At 40.7% G+C, this 26890-nt stretch overlaps 1 protein-coding gene across 2 annotated transcripts in view; it reads right to left on the bottom strand.

Moving 5' to 3' along the window:
• Positions 1-26890, bottom strand: part of axdnd1 (axonemal dynein light chain domain containing 1) — an 82889-nt gene that overhangs the window by 31933 nt on the left and 24066 nt on the right. For both annotated transcript variants that reach the window (XM_039767804.1, XM_039767803.1), the window contains exons 8-15: positions 25984-26092; positions 21510-21631; positions 21061-21201; positions 11625-11729; positions 10847-10967; positions 9977-10078; positions 8438-8604; positions 3764-3836 (exon numbers count right to left, since the gene is read on the bottom strand). In XM_039767804.1, the coding sequence (XP_039623738.1) occupies positions 3764-3836; positions 8438-8604; positions 9977-10078; positions 10847-10967; positions 11625-11729; positions 21061-21201; positions 21510-21631; positions 25984-26092 (940 nt within the window). The remainder of the gene's footprint in view (positions 1-3763; positions 3837-8437; positions 8605-9976; positions 10079-10846; positions 10968-11624; positions 11730-21060; positions 21202-21509; positions 21632-25983; positions 26093-26890) is intronic.

Here is a 26890-nt window from a genome sequence, read left to right as displayed (position 1 = left end):
AATGCATTTCATCACTGCCAATATGAATCATTAAGCTACTTTGTAGCACGCTAACCTGTTGAAGTTTGGGGTAAAAGGCTGTATCGATGTCACTATGGATTTTCAATATTATTTTTTAAAGAAGTTACATTAAACAACAGGCAAAACTTACAAAATTAAATAAAGAGGTTACATTTTTATCAAAAGGCTAGAAAAAATACTTTATTTGAATTAGTATGTGAAAGTATCCTTTATGAGAAGAACTTAGGAGCCACAGTGGACACATCACTATCTACATCCAGTGTAAAGGGGTGTTCGAGAAAGCTAATGGGTTGTAGGATATAAATCTCAATGTGTGGAGTACATGTCAAAGGAGATCATACCTAAGCTACACAAGTCACTAGTCAGACATCATCTGGAGTACTGTGACCGTGTTGGTCTCCATATTACAAAAATCAGAAGTGGTCTCCCCTAGACTTTCTCGTATACTTAGATATGGGGATGGATATTTGAGGAGTAAACCGCAAGACAATGATTATATTTCTATATCATGTACCTTCAAGAACCATCAACAACAAATCAAATCAAATTAATAATATATTGATCAATTATTATAAAAGTAAAGTTGAATAACTTGGACTCTGCAGCTGCATGAATATAAAAAATACCACTTTCAGTTAACAGAAATAGCACACAAGTTGATAGAAATCTACATTTTGTACCTATTACTTTTATGCAAAATTTGATTGACCTAAGTGAAAGTGTACTCAAGTTATCGTGTTTATACATTCACACATAATTCCTAAAATGGTATTTCAGACTCCTGGAGGTCTAGATAGATAGATACTTTATTAACCCCAAGGGGAAATTCACAAAATGTCTAAAACATTGATATTCATCAAAACCTTGAAATTTAATTTTTGGAGGATTCCAATACTTTCCCTTTAGTGCGTATACCAGAAAGTCAGTGAGGTCTAAAACGTTCAGATTCATCAAAATGTTGACACAGCATCTTTGGACGATTGCAATACTTTCCCTTTACTTCGCATACAAGAAAGTAAAAAAGACATAGCAGCACTAGAGAAAGCCCACAGAAGAATGACTGGACTGATTCTGGAACTGAGACGTGTGAGCCATGAGGGGAGATTGAAGTGTTTCAGTTTAAGCAAATGAGATTAGGTGGCGACATGACTGAAGGATTTAAAATGGGGGTACCCAACTCCTGATCCTGGAGGGCCACAATGACTAGAGGTTATCATTCTACTTATTTTCCTAACTTGTGATCAGTTTTTGCTGCTAATTAACTTATTTAATTGATCTGCTATTTAAGACTCAGACCCTTTAAGTCAGCAGTGAGCAACGTCAGTCACTGAGGGCAGCAGTTACTACAGGTTTTTTGTCCCAACCCAGTTTCTTCGTGAGAAGTCATTTATTGCTAATGAAGAACTTATTGCTCAAGTGATATTTTTCTATTTCATTTTAGTTATCTCACTGGTTAAGATATTAAACACAATTGCGTAATTTAGTTTTAAACACCTACATTCTTTGTTTTTAATTATTACCTTATTATTTTATTATTTATTTTGTATTATAATTATTTTAATTATTACCTTATTACCAATAAGATGCAAGTGACAAAGTGACCAGCAGTTCTCCATCGAGTTTGTTTCCGTTTTACATCCGTGTGTATTCATCAGGCAGTATTTGGTTTAAACAAAATACTCAAAAGAGGAGAAGGTGAAGAATGGAAGATTACTCATCCATTTTAGGCTTCAAATCATTTGGATTATATCATTAGAAAGAAAAAAAATATCTACGGTTTAAGAATAACCTTACATTGCAGAGTTAAACACACTAACAAGTCGCGATATTAAATAAGATCCATTATTCACAAGGATTACTTTCTAATTGAGAAAATGGGTTGGAACAAAAACCTGCAGCCACTGTGGCCTTCCAGGACCGATGTTGATCATCCGTGGTTTAAGATAAGGAAGGGAATTAGTCCAGGGGGATCAAACTCGGCTAGTACTTTAAAATAGGCTCTTCAATAACACAGAAATTTGTTAATGGAAAATTTTGCAGAATTGTTAAAAATATTTTCCTCACATGGAGAACCATAGACACATTGAATAAATTACCAAGTAGTTTGGTAGGACTTTAGGGACCATCAGATCTTAACCTCACGCTATATTGGAGACCTAAGGTGAATAGGATCAGCAAGCTTGTTTAGCCGAATGGCCTGTTCTCATCTCAGTTATTCTAATGTTTCGTTTTAGAATTATTAGCAAAATTGAGTTATGTCCTTTCAATTTTATTCTTGGTTGATATTCAATGCAATAATTTACTAGTTTGTTTAACTATATCATACTGTTCTTTGTAGACTTTCAGAATTCTTTACATTAAAGTGGACTATTATATTTGCAGAAGGAAATTTTTGTTAGTTGTTAGGGCCGATTTATACTTCACGCTCAGAACGCGTATGTGCCCGCATCAAGGCTGCCACACGTTCCCAGCGTTCATTTCACGTGTCCTCTGAGCAGGTCCTCAGAAATTAACGTGACGTGTGGGCGAGTTGCAGTACCAGCAAAAAGTCGGGGGGTGCAGTGTGCTAAAAGTCGGAACGTGACATCAGTGTCTCTGTTTACTATCTACATGTGACAGAAAACCTCTATGCAGATCCTACGGGATGCATGCCTCGATGTGGTGAAGCAAAATGCCGACATACAGATGCATTCGTGGTGCTTTTATATTCAAGCGTCGCATATTCCCGAACATAATGACACGATACATTTTAAAAATCTCACATACCATCTTTTTATTTTTGCAACTTCACAACAGCAACATAACGTATAGCGTTATATTTGAGCCACTGAGAAAAAAATAAAGGACACAGTGAAAACGTGTATTTTGTGATTAAAGTGGAAATTTCGGCTTTAATCTCGAAATGTCCACTTTAACCTCATAGTTTACTTTATCATTAAAGCAGACCATCGTAGATGTCATCCCAGTTTTTAATCGCTACGAGCTTCTTGGACCTGACAGCAGCGGAAAGCAGCAATAGATCGCCACACAGAACAAATTAAATGTATGATATTCCAACTCTCTGCACATTTAGAATCTTTAGATTTATACTTGATATCACTTTCATGATGAAATGCATTAAAGTGTGTATGTTACATTTTACATATAATTTCGTTTAAATAACGAATACTGTTAATAATTACAGTGTCACGGTGGTGGAGCGATAGCACTGCTGTCTCGCAGGGAGTTATGTTGCTGGTATTTCCTGCTTGTATTCCACACTGTGCTCCGGTTTCCTTCCAAAGATATGCAGATTTGGGGATTTGGTGCCGCTAAAATAACTCCAGTGTGTGTGTGTGCTTGTATTCACCTTGCGATGTGCTGAAGCCTCGTCAAGGGACTGTTTCTCACTCATGTCCAATGCTTGCTGGAATGGGCACATCCCTGGATTGATGGATTTAATCAATAAACATCCTTTTTCATAGATATTGCAGTAAGGTGTCATCGGAATTTAATAGGTGTTGTAGGCAATTCACAACACAGAGAAGCCGAACATGTTCTCATCGTGATAATATCTTGCACTGCCACCTGGTGGATTCCTCCAGATTTACGTAAAGTACGCGCACAAGTATGAACACTACAACGCTTGCGTAGCAGGAGCGTCCGCTGCAGCATGCGTCGCGTGAAGTAGTTAGAATTCAAGTGTCAGATATTAGAAATGAATACATGGCCTGCTGAGAGTTAGGTAACAAATCTCTCTCACCTCCTCCCACTGCTTAAGGTCTTGTAGTAGCAGAAATTCTGGTCCCCTCTGATATCCTTGTTGCTCCATGGCTCTAATAACATAAACCATTATGTTTTCATTTTTGAACTGGGTTTATGAGCAACCTATTGGCAAACAAATTTCACAAAAATACAAAGTGCAAATGTATACACTGGCCATACACGTGTTATACTAATATTGTTTAGGTTATACTTTAGTTCAAGGTAATAAAAAAAACCAAAATATTAGTCTTTATCATGTGCTGTATATGTTTTCATTCACCCGTCTTCTTTTAGACTGAACATCTAAATGGGTCCATGTTTGGCAGTAAAACCAGCAATCAGTTGGTCTTTTGAGAAAAATAGTACAATATATGAACAAAACTGCTAAAACCTAGTAAAACATTTTACAGAAGACAGCACTATTTTGAGACTTTGGTTAAACATCACACATCAACGTTTGAAACCTTTAGATGTTTAGATATTATAGAAAGGGTTGATAAACCTGTAAAATCCAAAAAACATAATCAAGAACTAACCTTATCCCCAATTTTACCACTATGAGCTGCGCCATCATCCTTATTGACTGTCACAGAAGGCAATTAAAATAGACCAGAGAAAGTTCCCCAGTAGCCGCTTTGAAGGTAGGGGGGGCAAATGGCCAATACAGATGAATCTTGAAAACTGACAGAGACAGTCCAGCTCCCCTATATTCCTTTAATCTTTAAATTAAATCTTTGCCTAGAGCTTGCAAACACAATCAAGAATTTCACAGTACTACAAGACTCTAAAAATGCATTTTTCTGCTGCTGCAAGCTGGGATATCCTTACACCTAGAACAATGTTTACTGACAAATACCAAATCTGCTTTTACTGAATTATGTTTGCCATAATGAATCCTATTCGGCTCCTCTTTCCTTTTTTCCCCAATTCCAGTGTAAAGCCATGCGTCTTGAGTGCATCCATTTTAGGCTCATGCCAGCAGTTTGAAATGTTTTCCTTAATTCCATGACAAAAGTGCCACTGTCACTCTTCTCTTATCTCTGCCCAATTTTTCCACCATAAAGTTCTTTCTAGCATAGTTAAGTCAAGCAGCTTTATTGTCATACCATCCACACACTCGCATGATATAACATTCCCCAGGACCACAGTGCAAAATATGCATACAAACAGGACAAGTACAAGACACGGAGAGAACTATACTATACTATTCATGAAAACAACAACTAATAATAAAGGCAACCGTAGTAACAGATAGTGGTGGACGGCCGGAACTCTCACTGGCAGATACTCCCTGAGTAGGGAAGGACTGGGGGAGAGAACACTTTCAAGACCGCTTCTTCCCCGGACCGACAGAAGGCAGCTTCCTTGGTTTTTTGTGGGGCCACAGGTCGTGAGTATGGACGCTCAACCCTGTTGGGGCCCGTGGCCACCGCCGGGGGTGCATGGGCATTTTCAAGGCCTTATTTGGCAGCACTTCTGAGACACCCAGAAGTGCTGCTGGAAAAAGTTTGTTGGGCACCTGGGGATCTTCCTGGTGCCCTATAAAAGGTGGGCCAGTCCCCAGCATTCGACGGCCATAGTCAGGAGGAAGAGAACAAAGCCTGAGGAGGAATGAAGGTGGAAGGACTGGCAGCAAGAGGGATTTGTGCTTGACACTCAATTTTAACTAAAAAACGTGTGCTTACACTTGTGTCTCCTGTGTTTGTCTGTGTCAGGTTGGGACGGCCGTACGCACCACAGGCTTTACAAGATGTAATGTACATAAATAAAGTACTAGGAGCAGATCTGAGGGCAGGGGAGCAGCACAGAGTTCAGAGTCTGGACAGCCAAGAGGTAGAAGCTGTTCCAGAAACTGGAAAACTGGTGTGGATCCTATGGTATCTTATGGCAGATGGAATTAGGACATTAGGAGACCATGGAAGGGTGTGAGTTGTCTTTTGCAATATTGTATGCTTTGCAGATACAATGCTTGATAAAGATATCTTTAATGGAGGGTTGAGAGGTCCTAATGTTCTTTTCTGCAGTATGTACTATGTGCTTGTAGGACCTTACAGAAACAGACACTGCACTTTTCTGTTGGTGATGTGACTGGTCAGAATATGTCTGTAGAATGTTGTGAGAATGTGGAGTGGTTGGCTTGATTTCCACAGCCACCAAAGACACTGCTGCACCAAGTAAGGTCAGCTTCTAGGTGCACACCAAGGAATCTGGCACTCTTGACCATGTCCATTGCAGAGTCCATGATGTGCTCAGGGCTGTCTAAAACAGCATCAAAGTAGTGCACTGGGGCCCAGTTTTGATAGCAAAACAGAAACACATGCAGGCATCAGAAACATTGTGAACCCCCATGCTCCTGGAACTCCCAGCCAGTTTCCTTGTACCCATACATTAAGACTGCCCTATGTGCAGTGGGTTGGAGATAGCATGGGTCTTCCTAAAGTCAATCATCTCAATGGTCTTGGTCATGTTAATAAACAGATTGAAGGAATACATTATTATCAAAGGCAAGCTGTGTGGTCTTATAGTCTGTAATGGCTTGGATTCCCTGCTACATGCGTCGTTGGTCTCTGGTGTCTTGAAAGTGGCTATGAGTTTTCTTGCCATCCTCTTGCTTGGCTGCTTTAATGCTTCGAGACAGGATGGCCCTCAAGAGCCATGTACTGATTCCATTCTTACACTTAAAATCTCCTACTACCTGTGTAAACTGTACATACCGGTGTATGAATCTAAACTACAGTAACATCTCTAATCACCAGTTTTTAAATTATTGTAAGGAGACTGAGGCAGGTCTTTAAAAAAAATACCCTATGAGGATTTTAAAAAGGGTCAGATTGCAGATACTGGGAACCATGAAACCAAAATCAGTATCAACTGACTCTATGACCAACAACTCAACAGTTTTGGCAACAAATGAGTTTACAGTGATGTGAAAAACTATTTGCCCCCTTCCTGATTTCTTATTCTTTTGCATGTTTGTCACACAAAATGTTTCTGATCATCAAACACATTTAACCATTAGTCAAATGTAACACAAGTAAACACAAAATGCAGTTTTTAAATGATGGTTTTATTATTTAGGGAGAAAAAATCCAAACCTACATGGCCCTGTGTGAAAAAGTAATTGCCTCCTGAACCTAATAACTGGTTGGGCCACCCTTAGCAGCAATAACTGCAATCAAGCGTTTGCGATAACTTGCAATGAGTCTTTTACAGCGCTCTGGAGGAATTTTGGCCCACTCATCTTTGCAGAATTGTTGTAATTCAGCTTTATTTGAGGGTTTTCTAGCATGAACCACCTTTTTAAGGTCATGCCATAGCATCTCAATTGGATTCAGGTCAGGACTTTGACTAGGCCACTCCAAAGTCTTCATTTTGTTTTTCTTCAGCCATTCAGAGGTGGATTTGCTGGTGTGTTTTGGGTCATTGTCCTGTTGCAGCACCCAAGATCGCTTTAGCTTGAGTTGACGAACAGATGGCCGGACATTCTCCTTCAGGATTTTTTGGTAGACAGTAGAATTCATGGTTCCATCTATCACAGCAAACCTTCCAGGTCCTGAAGCAGCAAAACAACCCCGGACCATCACACTACCACCACCATATTTTACTGTTGGTATGATGTTCTTTTTCTGAAATGCTGTGTTCCTTTTACGCCAGATGTAACGGGACATTTGCCTTCCAAAAAGTTCAACTTTTGTCTCACCAGTCCACAAGGTATTTTCCCAAAAGTCTTGGCAATCATTGAGATGTTTCTTAGCAAAATTGAGACGAGCCCTAATGTTCTTTTTGCTTAACAGTGGTTTCGTCTTGGAAATCTGCCATGCAGGCCGTTTTTGCCCAGTCTCTTTCTTATGGTGGAGTCGTGAACACTGACCTTAATTGAGGCAAGTGAGGCCTGCAGTTCTTTAGATGTTGTCCTGGGGTCTTTTGTGACTTCTTGGATGAGTCGTCTCTGCGCTCTTGAAGTAGTTTTGGTCGGCCGGCCACTCCTGGGAAGGTTCACCACTGTTCCATGTTTTTGCCATTTGTGGATAATGGCTCTCACTGTGGTTCGCTGGAGTCCCAAAGCTTTAGAAATGGCTTTATAACCTTTACCAGACTGATAGATCTCAATTACTTCTGTTCTCATTTGTTCCTGAATTTCTTTGGATCTTGGCATGATGTCTAGCTTTTGAGGTGCTTTTGGTCTACTTCTCTGTGTCAGGCAGCTCCTATTTAAGGGATTTCTTGATTGAAACAGGTGTGGCAGTAATCAGGCCTGGGGGTGGCTACAGAAATTGAACTCAGGTGTGATACACTACAGTTAGGTTATTTTTTAACAAGGGGGCAATTACTTTTTCACACAGGGCCATGTAGGTTTGGATTTTTTTTTCTCCCTAAATAATAAAAATCATCATTTAAAAACTGCATTTTGTGTTTACTTGTGTTATATTTGACTAATGGTTAAATGTGTTTGATGATCAGAAACATTTTGTGTGACAAACATGCAAAAGAAGAAGAAATCAGGAAGGGGGCAAACAGTTTTTCACACCACTGTATGTAAAATTCTCCCACATAAACAGAGCTGTTTTCACGCTGCTGTAATTGAAGTTTTAAATGATTAAGTTTGCAAAATTTGATAAAAACCTCTAGAAAAACTGCCATGAAAATGGCAAAGCACATTTTTGTGACTTACGAATTGCTTTCATTGAAGTGAGCGTGCCACTTGGTGATGCCCGCTTCTATAAGCTTTATTTTCTCTCTGCCCGAGTCCCATGCTTGCTCAAGCTCTCTATTACATTGATAGATAAGATCCTTCCACTTATCTACAAGCTGTATAACCTTGTTCAGGTCTTCAGTGTCCTGGAAAACAGCAAAAAACTGAAAATTTATTTGGTGTTAAAATCATTACACTTTTGATGACACCTAATCTTAGCAAAATTCCTCTTTGAAAACAAAATTGTGTGTCAAGTTAACTTTAAATTTGAAAACATAATGTTACCAAACCAAATGCTCGTAACTGAATCTAAGTTTGTTTGGGTAGGAGCCTATCTTCTGCAAAGCAGGAAACAACCAAAGATGGGATGGCAGTCAATTGCAAGTTGGCGTGACAAGGAGGTCAATCGCATGTTTACGGGATTAGCTATCCTTACAACATCCAAAGTGCGTGCATGTTTGTGCTGAATATTGTTAAATAAATACTTCTGGAATATCAGAGTAGTGTATCAATAGGAAGTGTGTTCAAACACGACCAAGCTTTAGAAATGGAGACGGAACTCTTGACCAATCAATGAAGGGCAGAAGTGATGTTTCGAACTAGAGAGGTGCCAAGCATTAAAGTCCCAAAAATACTCAAAATGTGCACTAAAGGGGAAAATGGCATCAAAATCCTGACTAGTGGGCACAAAAAGCAATGTAGAATCAATAACAGATTTATTTTCAGAAAAATCTCTGGTAAGCCACGAAGCTCTGATGAGATCAAAAGGATTGTAGGGAATACCTGAAAATGCAATCCAAGGCAAACAAGTGCCAATCGGAGATCCAAATAGTAGCTGAATTACAGAGCACAGAGGCTAAAAAATCCAGAAAAATCACAAAAAGCCCAATAAGATAATAACTAAAGAATCCTGCCATGCCACAATAGCATTTAGAATGAACCACAATAGGACATTGGGATATTCCAGCCTTCATAGGGCTGAGGGCAGCTCCTTATTGGTGATAGGCAGGTGGACCACCTCTTGGGGGACCACCCACAAAACAAACGGTGCATAAAGGAAAATTCAGAGATACACAGAAGCTAAATGACCATCAACATTAACATAAAGGAATAAAAAATGAACAAGACAGTCATATAAACAGCACTTCATCCCCAGCCATGGGAGTAACCTTGGCTGAAACCTGACAGGCAGGTCTTCAGGTCCACACTGAACACATTTAATGTCTTACTTTTAAAATTTCTATCCCTCAATTTGTTATCAAATTGGCTGGAAAACAAAAACCCATAAGGCCTTTTCATTTTTCCCTCTTCTCAGTCCACTTGTCTTACACATTACCACTTTTGTGCCATCCTACTAACAAAAGTCTCCTAATCTTCAAAGTACAGCAACATTTAAACAGATACATATTCAACAAGATGACAAACACACCGCATATATGTGAATAATCATCTAATTTGACTTTACAGTAAAAGGTAACCCTCAAAAAACACCAACGATACCATTAAGATCAGTCTTACCGATGAAGCCAAAAGCACAGCAAAATGAGATGAAATTCTTGTCCAAGAAATATCACTGAGGTTCAGCTTCCTAGCCAAATGAAGCTTGTTCTTATCAATCACCTGGAACAAGAACATTTGTACCTTTTGAATTTCTGACTTTACTGAGCCTACCATTGTAATCCAAAATGCTTTTTTGTGGTTTTGACTCAGGAATTGGAAATTAGTTTATAGTAGCTAAATGAACTATTGTACCAACAGTGGGACAACAAAGCAAGAGAAAAAAAAAATAAAATCATAATAGATTTTCTTCACTGTGACATTCACCGGGAGCAGTGGATGGGAAGAGGAGATAATGGCTTATTTGGAAATGTGCTGCCATATTCATTAAACAGTAAGGCAAATGAAAACCTGTAAGTATCAATTTCAGCACACAATATACACAATAAATCAAAGAATACAAAATTTTAATTGTAAACTCAGGCTTTAAATCTTTTGCAAAGCTTTTTTTAAATATCAGATAGACAAAATTGTTCTATATAACAGACAGACAAACAGATAGATAGGATATGAAAGGCACTATAAGATAGATAGATAGATAGGGAATGCACTATGTAAAAGATAGATGGATAGAGATAGATAGATAGATAGATAGATATGAAAGGCACTATAAGACAGATAGATATGAAAGGCACTACATAATAGATAGATAGATAGATATGCACTGTATAATAAATAGGTACACTAAAATGCACTATATTAGATTGACAGATACAGAGATATTCTTTTCTAAACTCACATATATGCAACATTAACTACAAAACACATAATCCCAATCACTCTGCAGTTCAATAGCGTAAATAAACTTGGTAGACATTTAAAGTCGTTTACCTTTAATGCTAAACTGTAAGTTACTCGGCTCCAAAGATCTCTTTCTTCAGTAAGACGGGACACTTGTGCCTCAAGCCGGCGCCGTTGCAGCTCATACAGCTCATGATACTCTGCAACAAGGCTGTAAAGATGGCAAACATCTTCATAATTTATGGTCCCACCCAAAAAATAAAAACTGATAAAGAACTGGGACCTAACCTCCCAGAAAAGACAATACACTTACAGTCCTAAAATAAATGCATTAATCTAAATATCTATTGGGTTATAATTAAAAAACTAAACATAAAATAGAAGTTAAAAATAATTATCTTCAGTATGTTTGCCTTCAGTGCACTTAAAAGTTGAAAACAAAATTTTATGGCTTACAAAGACCAAGATGCAGTCAGTACAATTTTCAGCAACAGAGTGTAAAGCACTTAAAGATGTTTATTTAAGAGGCAAAAATTTTCCCAGTTTCTTCAGGAATATATTATAGTAAAGCAAAAATCGGAGGCAGCTTATCTGTTTTCTACCATTTCAAATAATTACTTTAGTGTTCAAAAACTGTTTTTTAATGATAATAAGGACTTCCTCTCACACAGAACATCTAGAAGTTTGTGCTGTTTTTAATTACTGTGACCAATTATAACCCATAGAGTCACTATGCAGTCATCAGTTGGATTTATGATTGATAAAATTAGTACAAGTTTTTTTTATTATTTCATTAAAACTATGTATAAATCATGTATGCAAGTGTACAGAATGCAAAGACAACATGCACTAAAAGATGAGGACTCACTCTGCATTTCTCTTGGCCTCCTTTAGAGCCACTGCCATTTCCTCATGAGCTTGTTCCACTTCTCTCGACACTCGCAGGTCATGCTGTCTCACTTGGGTCAGCTCACTGAAACAAACCAATGGTACTGATCTGAAGAATATATCAATTATATCAAATGTATAAACTACTATGCAACTATGTGTCCACCAACTGATCTATTATGACAAAACCAACCTGATTTAGTGCAGGGCCCTATCCTTGTAGCTTAATATGCAATGCCACCACAGGACAAATTCAGACACATAAGCACATCTCACACATTACCAGTTTGTAGTCACCACTTCACCTGGATACGAGAGGAAACTGTGCTAACTAATTTTGACACATCTACCATATTCATATTTCATGTTAATACATGCATATAAAAACTACCTGTTTTGGACTACAGATCAGGATGTTATCCACTTCAAACACACAGTAGAATGAAAAAGTACAACCCTTTTAAAACCTTTTTTTTTTCTATTTTGGTAAAAGGATATTTGACTGTCATTTCACCAATACTGATTGATGAAGTCAATCTAATGCAATCACATATTGAACCCATTTGTACTATTTAAATCAACATACATTCAATTTTTCAAGAAAAAAAGTTAGTACACCCCTAACTTCATCTTTGAATCAAATATCTCAAATTAGAATCAGGTATACCCAAAGTTGGAAAACCCAGCTTTTTATAAATCATTACAAATATGTGGTGTAGGATAGAGTGGGCCATTTCTGCTAGGCTTTTGTAGACAAGGCCTGTTAAGAAGGTCAAGGTTACTTTATTGTCATCAGCAACTGTGTACACATACATAATGACATGAGACAACATATCTCCATGAGCCACGGTGTAACATACAGCAACATACAAAGTGCAAGGTATGACAGAAAAACACAATCAATGGACCAAAGACAATAAATACAATTAATAGACAAATACAGCAGAAAACAGACTTAATAATTAAGCAGACATCCTTCTTCACCTTCCCCTAGCCTACATTCCAGGAAGTGGCTGAACTCTTCATACCAGGACCAGCCCGTGCTTCATCTGATAACAAACATGTAAATTAGAGTTTAACTGACATCTTTGCAGAGGCCTCTTTTAGGCCAGAAGGCAACATATAGGCATTAAGCCAAAATAACACGCCAATGAGAACGCACTGATTTTAACTAGAAGTGACTTTTTGTTCAATCAATAGAGGTTACACAAAACTAACTGCACTCCTCACCAGGGAAGTCCACCAGTGATCTTGATATAAGTCTAAGGGCCGAAGACCATATCCTACAGCAGAGCAAGGTGAGAAAAATAAAGTAGGAGCCTAACCAAACTATTTAATTAAGAAGAAAAAGGTGAAAAAGAAGAAGATTGAACGTTATTTATTCCCTGGGGAAAATGTGGCTTTTTACAGAATCTCTTTAAATAAATACATAGATAAACAAATATATATACAAATCCAAGCATGCACCAGAATGACTGAAAAGGAAGAAAAGTTTAAAAAAAGAAAGAAAAGAAAACTTCTGACTTGGCAGTCACAGTCAGGCATTATGCAGGCGAATTGCTGTTGGTATAAAGGAGCCCCAGTAGTGTTTCTTGACACACTTTTGCTGAATAATTAGCTGAAAGTGCTTGGCATTATCGTGTAAATTAATTTGGTAAATCAACTCTGACTCCTCGATTTATCACACCACTTACTCCAACACCTCAATTTACTGCACTACTGTCTCCGACTCCTCAGTTTATCGTATCACCGACTCCGACTCCTCAGTTTATCGTACCACTGGCTCTGGCTCCTCAGTTTACTGCGCTACTGACTCCAACTGCTTAATTTATCATGCCATGACTCCAACTTATCTATTTGTAATTAAATTAATATATTTACTAGGAAAGCACATAACATCCTATATACAAAGTATTTCATTACTGCCAATGTGAATCATCCGGCTTCTTTTTAGCAACATAAAATGTTAAAGTTTGGGTTTAAAGGGTGTAGTAATGCCATTGTGGCTTTTTTTATATTAGTTATTAAAGATGTTACAAACATTGAAAAACAAACATAAGACAAAATTTACATTTTTATCAAAAGGCTACAAGAAAAAATAATTTAATCAAATTAGCATATGTGAAATTAGACATTTTAACACATTATATTAAAATTTATATTTAGTCAGACTTGGTACGTTTTTACCAACTTCCATCCATCCATCCTCTTCTGCTTATCCGAGGTCGGGTCGCGGGGGTAGCAGCTTAAGCAGAGCGGCCCAGACTTCCCTCTCCCCGGCCACTTCTTCCAGCTCTTCGGGAGAATCCCAAAGGCGTTCCCAGGCCAGCCGGGAGACATAGTCCCTCCAGCGTGTCCTGGGTCTTCCCCGGGGCCTCCTCCCGGTTGGACGTGCCGGAACACCTCACCAGGGAGGCGTCCAGGAGGCATCCTGATCAGATGCCCGAGCCACCTCATCTAACTCCTCTCGATGCGGAGGAGCAGCGGCTCTACTCTAAGCCCCTCCCGGATGACTGAGCTTCTCACCCTATCTTTAAGGGAAAGCCCAGACACCCTGCGGAGGAAACTCATTTCAGCCCTTGTATTCGCGATCTCGTTCTTTCGGTCACTACCCATAGCTCATGACCATAGGTGAGGGTAGGAGCGTAGATCGACTGGTAAATTGAGAGCTTTGCCTTACGGCTCAGCTCCTTTTTCACCACGACAGACCGATGCAGAGCCCGCATCACTGCGGATGCGCACCGATCCGCCTGTCGATCTCACGCTCCATTCTTCCCTCACTCGTGAACAAGACCCCGAGATACTTGAACTCCTCCACTTGGGGCAGGATCTCTCCCCCAACCCTGAGAGGGCACTCCACCCTTTTCCGGCTGAGGACCATGCTCGGATTTGGAGGTGCTGATTCTCATCCCAGCCGCTTCACACTCAGCTGCGAACCGATCCAGAGAGAGCTGAAGATCACGGCCTGATGAAGCAAACAGGACAACATCATCTGCAAAAGCAGTGACCCAATCCTGAGTCCACCAAACCGGACCCCTTCAACACCCTGGCTGCGCCTAGAAATTCTGTCCATAAAAGTTATGAACAGAATCGGTGACAAAGGGCAGCCCTGGCGGAGTCCAACTCTCACTGGAAGCGGGCTCGACTTACTGCGGCAATGCGGACCAAGCTCTGACACGGTTGTACAGAGACCGAACAGCTCTTATCAGGGGTCCGGTACCCCATACTCCCGAGCACCCCCACAGGATTCCCGAGGGACACGGTCGAATGCCTTTTCCAAGTCCACAAAACACATGTAGACCGGTCGGGCAAACTCCCATGCACCCTCAGGACTCTGCTAAGGGTGAAGAGCTGGTCCACTGTTCGCGACCAGGACTAAAACCACACTGTTCCTCCTGAATCCGAGGTTCACTATCCGGCGGACCCTCCTCTCCAGAACCCCGAATAGACTTTTCCAGGGAGGCTGAGGAGTGTGATCCCTCTATAGTTGGAACACACCCTCCGTCCCCCCTTTTTAACGAGGGGGACCACCACCCCGGTCTGCCAATCCAGAGGCACTGTCCCCGATGTCCATGCGATGTTGCAGAGGCGTGTCAACCAAGACAGTCCTACAACATCCAGAGCCTTAAGGAACTCGGTATCTCATCTACCCCCGGGGCCCTGCCACCAAGGAGCTTTTTGACCACCTCGGTGACTTCAGTCCCAGAGATGGGAGAGCCCACCTCAGAGTCCCCAGGCTCTGCTTCCTCGTGGAAGGCATGTTAGTGGGATTGAGGAGGTCTTGAAGTACTCCTCCCACCGACCCACAACGTCAGAAGTGAGGTCAGCAGCGCACCATCCCCACCATATACGGTGTTGACACTGCACTGCTTCCCCTCCTGAGGCGCGGACGGTGGACCAGAATCTCCTCGAAGCCGTCCGAAAGTCGTTCTCCATGGCCTCTCAAACTCCTCCCATGCCCGAGTTTTGCCTCAGCAACAACGAAGCCGCTTCGCTTGGCCTGCGGTACCTATCAGCTGCCTCCAGAGACCCACAGGACAAAAAGTCCTATAGGACTCCTTTTTCAGCTTGACGGCATCCCTCACCACCGGTGTCCACCAACGGGTTCGGGGATTGCCGCCACGACAGGCACCGACCACCTTGCGGCCACAGCTCCGGTCAGCCGCCTCAACAATAGAGGCACGGAACATGGCCCATTCGGACTCAATGTCCCCCACCTCCCTCGGGACGTGGTTGAAGCTACTTCTGACAGGGGACTCTGCCAGCCGTTCCCAGCGGACCCTCACAACACGTTTGGGCCTACCAGGTCTGACCGGCATCTTCCCCCACCATCGAAGCCAACTCACAACCAGGTGGTGATCAGTTGACAGCTCCGCCCCTCTCTTCACCCGAGTGTCCAAGACATATGGCCGCAAGTCCGACGACACGACCACTCCTCCTTGAACCGTCACCTTATCGTGGTGGAGGGGTTTGCGTGTCCCAATGATCCTAGGAGCTATGTTGTCCGGGGCTTTATGCCCCTGATAAGGCCACCCAAGGCAAACTGGTCCTAGGTGAGGGATGAGACAAAGAGCGGTTCAATAAACCTCTAATGAAGAATAAAAACCTTGGACGACGTTTTCCCTTGCCTGGACGCGGGTCACCGGGGCCCCCCTCTGGAGCCAGGCCTGGAGGAGGGGCTCGATGGCGAGCGCCTGGTGGCCGGGCCTGCACCCATGGGGCTCGACCGGGCACAGCCCGAAGAGGTAACATGGGTCCTCCTCCCCATGGGCTCACCACCTATGGGAGGAGCCAAGGAGGTTGGGTGCAGTGTGAGCAGGGCCGTTTGAAGGAATTTGGGGGCCCCAAGCAAAATGGACATGGAGGCCCCCCGCACGCACGCAAAGGAACCACAGCATAGCCATACAGTAATCCCTCCTCGATCGCAGGGGTTGCGTTCCAGAACCACCCGCGATAGACGAAAATCCGCGAAGTAGAAACCATATGTTTGTGTAGTTATTCTTATATATTTTAAGCCCTTATAAACTCTCCCACACTGTTAACATTATTAGAGCCCACTAGACATGAAATAACACCCTTTAGTCAAAAGTTTAAACTGTCCTCCATGACAAGACAGAGATGACAGTTCTATCTCACAATTAAAAGAATGCAAATAGATCTTCTCTTCAGGAGCAGAGAATTTCAGAGGGAGAGAGAGAGAGATCGCAAAGAAAAGCAAACAATCAAAAAATCAATACTTGTGCTTTTAAGTTTTCCGTGGCATTTTTTAGAGGAGCGTTAGTATCTTCTAAGCAAACAGCCTCTGTGCAAACAGCCCTCTGCTCACATCTCCTCCGTCAGGCGCAGAGAACGTCAGAGAGAGAGAGAGCGAGATTAAAGCAACAATCAAAAAATCAATACGCGTGCTTTTGTGCTTTTAAGTATGCCGAGCACCTCAATAAAGCGGCATTTTTTTAGAGGAGCGTCAGTATCTTTTAAGCAAAGAGCATCTGTGCAAACAGCCCCTCCATCAGGCGCAGAGAATGTCAGAGAGGGTGAGAGAGAGAGGCAGAGACAAGCAAACAATCAAGCTCCACACGGGATGCATATCTTATAGCATTGAGGAGTTTTAGTTAATATGTAATACATGCTCTGATTGGGTAGCTTCTAAGCCATCCGCCAATAGCGTCCCTTGTATGAAATCAACAGGGCAAACAAACTGAGGAAGCGTGTAGCATAAATTAAAAGACCCACTGTCTGCAGAAATCCGCGAACCAGCGAAAAATCTGTGATATATATTTAGATGTGCTTACATTTAAAATCCGCGATAGAGTGAAACCGCAAAAGTCGAAGCGCGATATAGCGAGGGATTACTGTACATATTTCTGCTAGCCTACCTGCTGCAAAATTGCACCATTTGTACAAGACAAGTAGAGCTATTTTATGTGTGTAATTTATCACTTACCACTGTCTTGTTTTTTCTTATCCTCCTCTTCCTTTCTCTTCTTTCTTTTTGGCTTCCTGAAGCATAATTCCGCTTCATGACTGCCGAGGAAGTTTTGTATTTTGCCGGCAGCAGAGATCGTGTGGTTGGCTGGCTGCTGTCAGCGAGGGGGGCCCCCTTGAGGGGGATCCCGATAACAGTGTCATTGCACTTTACTGCATTCACTATCAATGGGGCACTCACACAGTTTGTCGCTGCATTTTATTCTTAACCAGTCGTTGTCTTAGGCCAGCTTGGGGCCCCAAGCAATTGCTTGGTTTGCCTGCCTTGTCGCGACGGGCCTGAGTGTGAGTTGGGTGCAGTGTGAGTTGGGTGGTGGCCGAAGGCGGGGACCTTGGCGGTCTGATCCTCGGCTACAGAAACTGGCTCTTGGGACATGGAATGTCACCTATCTGAAGGGAAGGAGCCTGAGCTAGTGCGCGAGGTCGAGAGGTTCCGGCTAGATATAGTCGGACTCACCTCGACACACAGCTTGGACTCTGGAACCAATCTTCTTGAGAGGGGCTGGACTCTCTACCACTCTGGAGTTGCCCCCGGTGAGAGGCGCCGAGCAGGTGTGGGCATACTTATTGCCCCCTGACTCTGAGCCTGTGCATTGGGGTTTACCCCGGTGAACGAGAGGGTGGCCTCCCTCCGCCGGGTGGGGGGGAAGGGTCCTGACTGTTGTTTGTGCATATGCGCCGAACAGCAGTTTGGAGTATCCACCCTTTTTGGAGTCTCTGGAGGGGTTGCTAGAGGGCATACCTTCTGGGGATTCCCTCGTTTTGCTGGGAGACTTCAATGCTCACGTGGGCAATGACAGTGAGACCTGGAAGGGCGTGATTGGGAGGAATGGCCCCCCCAATCTGAACCCGAGCGGTGTTTTGTTATTGGACTTCTGTGCTCGTCATGGATTGTCCATAACGAACACCATGTTCAAGCATAAGGGTGTTCATATGTGCACTTGGCACCAGGACACCCTAGGACTCAGGTCGATGATCGACTTTTACCAACTTCTCTAACCCAATAATTAATTCCAACTCTGACTCCACGACTTTTACTCCGACTCTACAGCCTTGCACTGCAATCGAGGAATTTTGAATATCATGTTATGGGGACTGATCCTAGAGGTACACAGGACAAGGATTTGGGTTCAAAACAGTCTCTAACTTGTCTTCTCCTTCCACCCATCAACCTTGAAAAATTCAATCGAGAACACAACTAGTGATAATACTCTCTCAAAATGATGTTACCAGGAAGAAACACCAATGCTGCCATCACAATTATTTTTATAACCTTTTAAGCAATGCAACATTTTTGTTTTTTCATTTTTTGCCTTTTTTTGAGAATGAAGGTTTCCTCAGCATGTTGAACCACCAACCTTTTACGCAGTCTCTTTTGTCTTTCTAACAATATACTATAATCAAACCAATCATAATTGAAATGTGTATAAAGTACCTGAAGTATATGTAGCAGCAAATGGTTACATAATTCCTTTATAAAGATTCTCAACATATTTTGTGTGTCTGTGTTGTTATAAGGTACCTCAAAGTTTTAAATAAAGGAAGCATGGAAAATAACGCCACAGTTTAACAGTTTTCTTGCTATAGTGGTATAGTTTATGAAGAGTGAAGATAAATTTTCAATGGATAACACTATATTCATATACAGGTGCCGGTCCTAAAATTAAAATATCATGACAAAGTTGATTTATTTCACTAATTCCATTCAAAAAGTGAAACTTGTATATTAGATTCATTCATTACACACAGACTGATGTATTTCAAATGTTTATTTCTTTTAATTTTGATGATAATAACTGACAACTAATGAAAGTCCCAAATTCAGTATCTCGGAAAATTAGAATATCAATTAAGACCAATGCAAAAAAAGGATTTTTAGAAATGTTAGACAACTGAAAGGTATGAACATGAAAAGTATGAGCCTGTACAGCACTCAGTATTTAGTTGGGGCTCCTTTGGCCTGGATTACTGCAGCAATGTGGCAGGCATGTAGTCGATCAGTCTGTGGCACTGCTCAGGTGTTATGAGAGCCCATGTTGCTCTGATTGTGGCCTTCAGCTCTTCTGAATTGTTGGGTCTGGCGTATTGCAGCTTCCTCTTCACAATACCCCATAGATTTTCTATGGGGTTAAGGTCAAGCGAGTTTGCTGGCCAATCAAGAACAGGGATACCATGGTCCTTAAACCAGGTACTGGTAGCTTTGGCACTGTGTGCAGGTGCCAGGTCCTGTTGGAAAATGAAATCTGCATCTCCATAAAGTTCATCAGCAGCAGGAAGCATGAAGTGCTCTAAAACTTCCTGGTAGACGGCTGCGTTGACGTTGGACCTCAGAAAACACAATGGACCAACACCAGCAGATGACATGGCACCCCAAACCATCACTGACTGTGGAAACTTTACACTGGACCTCAAACACCGTGGATTCTGTGCCTCTCCTCTCTTCCTCCAGACTCTGGGACCTTGATTTCCAAAGGAAATGCAAAATTTACTTTCATCAGAGAACATAACTTTGGACCACACAGCAGCAGTCCAGTCGAGACGCTTCTGACGCTGTCTCTTGTTCAAGAGTGGCTTGACACAAGGAATGCGACAGCTGAAACCCATGTCTTGCATACGTCTGTGCGTGGTGGTTCTTGAAGCACTGACTCCAGCTGCAGTCCACTCTTTGTGAATCTCCCCCACAGCTTGAATGGGTTTTGTTTCACAATCCTCTCCAAGGTGCGGTTATCCCTATTGCTTGTACACTTTTTTCTACCACATCTTGTCCTTCCCTTCGCCTCTCTATTAATGTGCTTGGACACAGAGCTCTGTGAACAGCCAGCCTCTTTAGCAATGACCTTTTGTGTCTTGCCCACCTTGAGCAAGGTGTCAGTGGTCATCTTTTGGACAACTGTCAAGTCAGCAGTCTTCCCCATGATTGTGTAGCCTACAGAACTAGACTGAGAGACCATTTAAAGGCTTTTGCAGGTGTTTTGAGTTAATTAGCTATTAGAGTGTTGTACCAGTTGTCTTCAATATTGAACCTTTTCACAATATTCTAATTTTCCGAGATACTGAATTTGGGACTTTCATTAGTTGTCAGTTATAATCATCAAAATTAAAAGAAATAAACATTTGAAATACATCCGTCTTTGTGTAATGAATGAATCTAATATACAAGTTTCACTTTTTGAATGGAATTACTGAAATAAATCAACTTTGTCATGATATTCTAATTTTATGACCGGCACCTGTAGAAACTAAATACAACAATTATAGAGGATGAAAAATAAATTTTACCCATAAGATAGACAGGTCAAAAGAGGTAGAGAGGTGTTTGAAGTTTGTTAGGCCAAATAAGCAAATGATAAGCAACAAGAATCTAAATAAGATGCTTGATATGTATTTTTTCATTAGAAAATAATAACCCGTTAAAAACGTTTGCCTCCTACTTGTTTAGTTGTCCAATGGATGTTTTGAAATGAATGAGTTCTTCTGTGAGTTGTCTGTCAAATGCTCTCTGTGCTAGAGTCTCCATGTACAAGCCTTTCAGATGCCTTGGAACTCGGTCTAGCAGCATCACGTACCTCTGTCTACAAAAATGATACAAATGAGGTATACCATGTCACATAAACGAACAACAGACATTTAAGAACTCCCAACATTGTCATCAAGTGTTTTTTAATACAGAAATCATTGTTTTTTAAATGGTGAGTTTAAAGCAGAGACTTTCCATAACCTAAGACAATGCAGAGTTTTTTTTTTTATTTATTTACAGTATAGACAAGTTGTCTTAGTGAAGAACGGAAGATTTGCCGGGTTGGTGAATAGTTATAGACATTAGAAAACTGCTTTCTGTTCCAGAATACCACAAATGAACATCAAAATAATGCTTACTGACCTCAGTTTTGCCAGCAATTCTCCTCTTTCTGCACATTCAACAGAAACCTGCCGAATGAGCTCATGGAAAATAATATTGTAGATGTTTTGCTCTGTCTTGATCAAATCAAGCAGGTTATGCATCTGCAAAACAAAAAGTAGGAAATATTTCACCAAGTGCTGCTATTTTCAGATGATTAAAATAAAAATGTACATTATCAATGGGTATGAATGTCAATTATAATTATGTTTACCTCTTTGCAATTTTTAATTGGTTATAAAGTGAAATCTAAATATTTTTCGATGTAAAAGGAAATTATTTTATGTAAAAAAATATATACATTTTTTCAAATGCTACTGTTTTATAATAATTCTCATGAATTTCTGAGGTTATCTGCAAAAGATACACTTCCAGCCACCTGTTTAAACTTTCCAGATAACAGAGGTGTACTTAAAAAATTATGAATAAATTATGATTTATTATTTAAGATTTAATAGAAGTATTTCACACTCCTTTACTACTTTATAATTTACCAGATGTTTTTAACCAAGGTTACATATAGTATCAGGGTACAGAAAAATTGTGCAGTTTTTTTTTTTCCCAGATGGAGCACTGGCCTATGTGGAACTGCTAGTGAGTTTCAGGTTAGAATTAACGCTTTTAGGCCGGTTGTCAAATTTTGTCGAAAGGAAGGGTTGAGGGTGGTAATCAACTGAAAACGGTGATAAAACCTGCCGTTACATTCTAGTTCGTCTCTCTTTACCAGAAGGAAAGTTAGCTTGGTTGGTCTGACTGAGATTCCCTGTGCTCGCGCGAGTAGTGAAGAGCAAACAACAACAAAAATGGTAGGATGCAAGTGATCTGGAGATCGAGATCAAAAACGAAAGTGAGGTATCTGCATCAGCTGATCACTCCCCAGGAGATCGGGGTGCTGAACATGCTCCTGTTCACTTATAAGAGGTACAAAACAGATTGCACTGCACTGCGACCGTGACTGCCGCCGCCACCCTCGCCACGCAAAGACAACCTGGCAGCCAGCCTGCCGCACACCCCTGCCAGCCATCACACCGCCTGTGAGTGGCTCGAGTCACAAGAGACGCTAAACTGGTGCACATGGCAACAGACATTTTATGTTGATTTACATGTGAAACTATTGCTTTGTGTGCTCTTCAGAAAATTGCATTTTTTGGAAAAAATATTCAGCCCTCGAAGGGTTAAATCAGCATATTTATGGGTTTGACTTCAGCAGCCCCACCACTAGGCTGCACTGTATGTCTTTAGAAAGGAGACTGGCCAAAGTATCTGGTGTTTCCTGGGTATGTATGTAGAATGGGTTAAGGAAAGAACAACATTTATTTCTATAGCACATTTTCATACAAATGATGGAGCTCAAAGTGCTTTACATGATGAAGAAAGAGAAAAAAGACAAAATAAATAAGAAAATAAAAGTAGGGAACACTAATTAACATAGAGTAAAGAAAGGTCCGATGGCCAGGGAGGACAGAAAAAAAAAAAAAAACTACAGACGGCTGGAGAAAAAAAAATCTGCAGGGGTTCCAAGGCCACGAGACCACCCAGCCCCCTCTAGGCATTCTACCTAACATAAATGACCTCAATCAGTCCTCATCGTATTCAGGGTTCACATGGAAGAACTTGATGATGGCGGTCATGTGGACTTCTGGCTTTTAATCTATCAATGCATCAAAGAAAACAAAGGTTTATGTGTTTCTTTTAAAATGGTGACCCTGTTGTTCTTCCTAGCTGTCCCATCCGTCATTCGCACTGACTCTCTTTCAATGTCTCTGCTCTCGTGAATCAAAAATGTGTTCTTTTTGGGTATGATTGGATTCCAGAATTGTAGGAACTCCTTACTGGATTGTCCATGAATGCGGTCATGTCTGACTCATCTTCTTAGTTCAAGGTGGACAGTTTGCAATGCTTAAATTATGAATAAAAGATGACAAAGAAGGAGTTAAACGACAACTCTTTGATTTTCCTTTGGGTTGCTCTGTACTTCCACTCTCAATCAATCCTCACCCAACACCCCCCTGCAAAAACGCACAATACTCCCTTTTATATTACAGTAGATAGAAGCAGCATGCACTGACTCGAAAGGTTCTTCTTTGTGGGTCCCACTGGATTCCAGAATTGCAGGAAGTTCTTATTGGGATGTAACCATGTAAACTGTCATGTCTGGCTCATCCTTAGTTCAGCTTGTACAGGTTATAATGCTTTGATTATAAAGAAAAGCCAACAAAGCAGGAGTTAAACAACGACCCTTTGATTCTCCTTTATGTTACACTATACTTCCATTCTCGGTCAAGCCTCATCAAACACTCCCCTGCAAAAGCACACAATACTGCATTTTATATTACAGTAGATAGAAGCAGCATGCAGCATTGCCTAAGCAAATAATGTTAAGCTCTGGTCATTGTGTCTGCTAGTCAGCTGGCTTCAGTTTGTTCAGATTCCTCACTTTTTCTGAGCTAGCAGGTGGAACCGGAGTGCAAACTGCAGTGCATAGAAAAAAAAAAAAAATCAAACTCACTGGGACACCCAGGGTCAAAATTTCGGGTTCCTAAGTAGTATATCTGGTCTATATGGTCCTAAAGAGCAACTATGCCAAATTTGGTCAAAGGGTGTAGAATTAAATTGGGAACACACAGACAGACATTCAGTTTAATATACGTATGTAGATATGTACTCATTAGAGACAATACTTGTGTATCCTGTAAGAAAACACAGATTTATTTAAACCAGGCTGGCCTTACCCATCACCCTTAGAAATGCTTTACTCACTTTAACTGACCTAATTTAAAATGGCTATTTCAATAAGAATCAGTTACAAGTTAGAAAAATGTATCTCCGAAATGTGTCTTCTCCCCTCCTCTAAGTTAACACTTCAAGTGCCTATATAATTAATAAAAAAATAAAATAAATAACACCATTAACTGTTTCTGTTAATGTGATATATAATTCTTTCAGTGATATGCTTTTACCCCAAACCCAATAATTAATTTAAGCAGGTTTGACAAGGGATTGTGGAGAGATTATTGCATGAGTTATGCTTGAACGTTTCGAAGATTCAGAGGTAGCAGTACCACTTAAACTAACTATGAATCTCAGAAGCCCTGGTAGTACTTCATGATTATCCAGCTGCAGGTGCTGCCACTAGGGTTGCGACGGGAAATAAGGTATGGCACGGGCTGTAGAGGTGTGGCAGAAGTAGGTGGCGAAAAAGGTCAATTGTTTGGTTTTTGTGGCTCGACACTTCACCCTGATATCGGATTACTGCACTTTCTGGATGTGTGTTTGTGTCCTCTGCCTGATGTTCATGTAGTCAGTCAGATTAGAGTTGGTAAACGTCTTCACCTGTGGAGTGCTCCCATTGCCTGCACTTCTTCACCATCGCTCTACAACAGTAGGACAAAGCGTTCATAAGTTTATTATCACTTGGCATCTCAATTCATTTTCACCAGTGGAATCCTACTGTTTGTGAGTGTTTAAAGTTGATCATTTTATAGTAGGTGTTTTATACCATGTTAGTTAATCATTATCGCCATCTGGGGAATTCAGGTAGGCTTTTGGGGATGTGTTAGTTCAGGGGTGTCGAACTCCGGACTTGGAGGGCCACAGTGACTGCAGGTTTTCATTCTAACCCTTTTTCTCATCAGTGACCAGTTTTCACTGCTAATTAAATTCTTTTTCCCTTCATTTTAATAGCTCTGTTTTTAAGGATTCAGTGCTCTGAATTGATGCTTTTCTTCATTAAATGACAGCCAAACAGAAATAAGACACGAAATGAGCTGACAGATGACCAGCTAAATTGGGGCTCCAAACTCCAACCAATTCCACTCCTACGAGAAGCCAATTCTTGCTGTTAATTAAACCCGTTATTTAATTCCATGGCTTGTTGCTGCTCTCATTCTGCCACAGCAGACATTTCCTAAACTGACAATTGTTTTTTTCTAAGAGCACCGTCAAAATGTTTTGGAGACCTGAGAGATCAGCCTTACTGAGACCTTCACCTTTCTTTATTTTCAGATATTGAGTGATGGGCACAGGTGAGCTGGTCGTGTGGTGGCTTGTTTTATATCTTGTTATTATCTGGCTGCTAATTAAAGAAAAAAAATCAACAAAGGAGCCTGAGTCAAGGTAATTAAAATTAAGGAAAAGGAAGTTAATTAGCATCCAAAACTGGTCATTAATTAAGATGATGGTTAAAATAAATAACTGCAGTCACTGCGGCCCTTCAAGACCAGAGTTTGACACCTGTGTGTTAGTCGTTTACTAATTAGCTTTCCTTCTTTTTTTTATTTAATATCTTCTTTATTATTTCCTCATTCCTGCCTTTTTCATGTCTCTATATGTGAGCCACGTGAGCAAGCCAAGTCAAGGCTGGGTGTGATCATGGCATCACTAAATAAAACTAAATGAGAATCTGAACATCTTTGCCACCGCTAAAATAAAAATAAAAAAAATGAACATGGCATACCTCTGTTGGTCCTTTAACTTCAGTAAGACTCTCATCTACTCCAGCTTTGGATAACATTGCGTCCATTGTTTTCATTAGCTGAATGGCCTCTAATCTCCCACTGGGTTTCCTAATGTTCATAATCGAAGAAACAAGGCTTAGAAGTTACTTGGAAATAGCTAATAAGAAAATAAATACTAAACTATGAGATGACTTAATGTAAACTACATGAGAAATGACAGCAGCTCATAATAAAACAGGCAGTAGATGTGGCAGCTCGTCTCAAAATAGGAAATAAAAGTGAAAAGAGCGGCATTGTGATTTAATTATACTACACTGTTTCGTAAAAAATAGAGAACTGAAAAATAAGAGCATAAAAAAGGGAATAAAATCGGAAGGTCACTAATCTACACAATGCTAAAGCATTAAACGGTATAACAAATCTTAAAGGCCAACTGTGATTTTTACTTTAAGAGTAGCTTATTTGATTAATTGAAAAATTGTACTGTCAGACTCAATTCCACGAATTACTAGTGACAATGTCTACACATATTCCTTTAACAATATACTGTTTAAGCATAATGGAGCAGTCATCTACTAGATCTGATCTCAAGCTTGTCTGTCTAATTAAAGCATTGTTAAAAAGGCAATTTCAATTTAAACTACTGCACCATCTACTGTACCTCTTAAATACAGTTTGAACTAGTTGGACGAAAAACTTGCTTAACATTGTTTGACAGCACAGATTGAATATTTTAAGTATACTGTCATATATGATAGAAAAGTGAGCCTTTTACAAGGATTGTTTCCCAGTTACACCACGGAGAACAAGTTTGTGGTGGCAAGACAGCTGATTATGAATTTCCACTTCACCTACAGCTGTTTTTATTAACCAAAACACCTTTTTGAGAGGTTTGACAATACCCAA

The sequence above is a fragment of the Polypterus senegalus genome, chromosome 10, assembly GCF_016835505.1.
Source record: "Polypterus senegalus isolate Bchr_013 chromosome 10, ASM1683550v1, whole genome shotgun sequence".
Classification (NCBI taxonomy): Eukaryota; Metazoa; Chordata; class Cladistia; order Polypteriformes; family Polypteridae; genus Polypterus; species Polypterus senegalus.
Note: the sequence above shows the minus strand (reverse complement) of the source record. Positions and strands in the feature narration are given on the sequence as shown.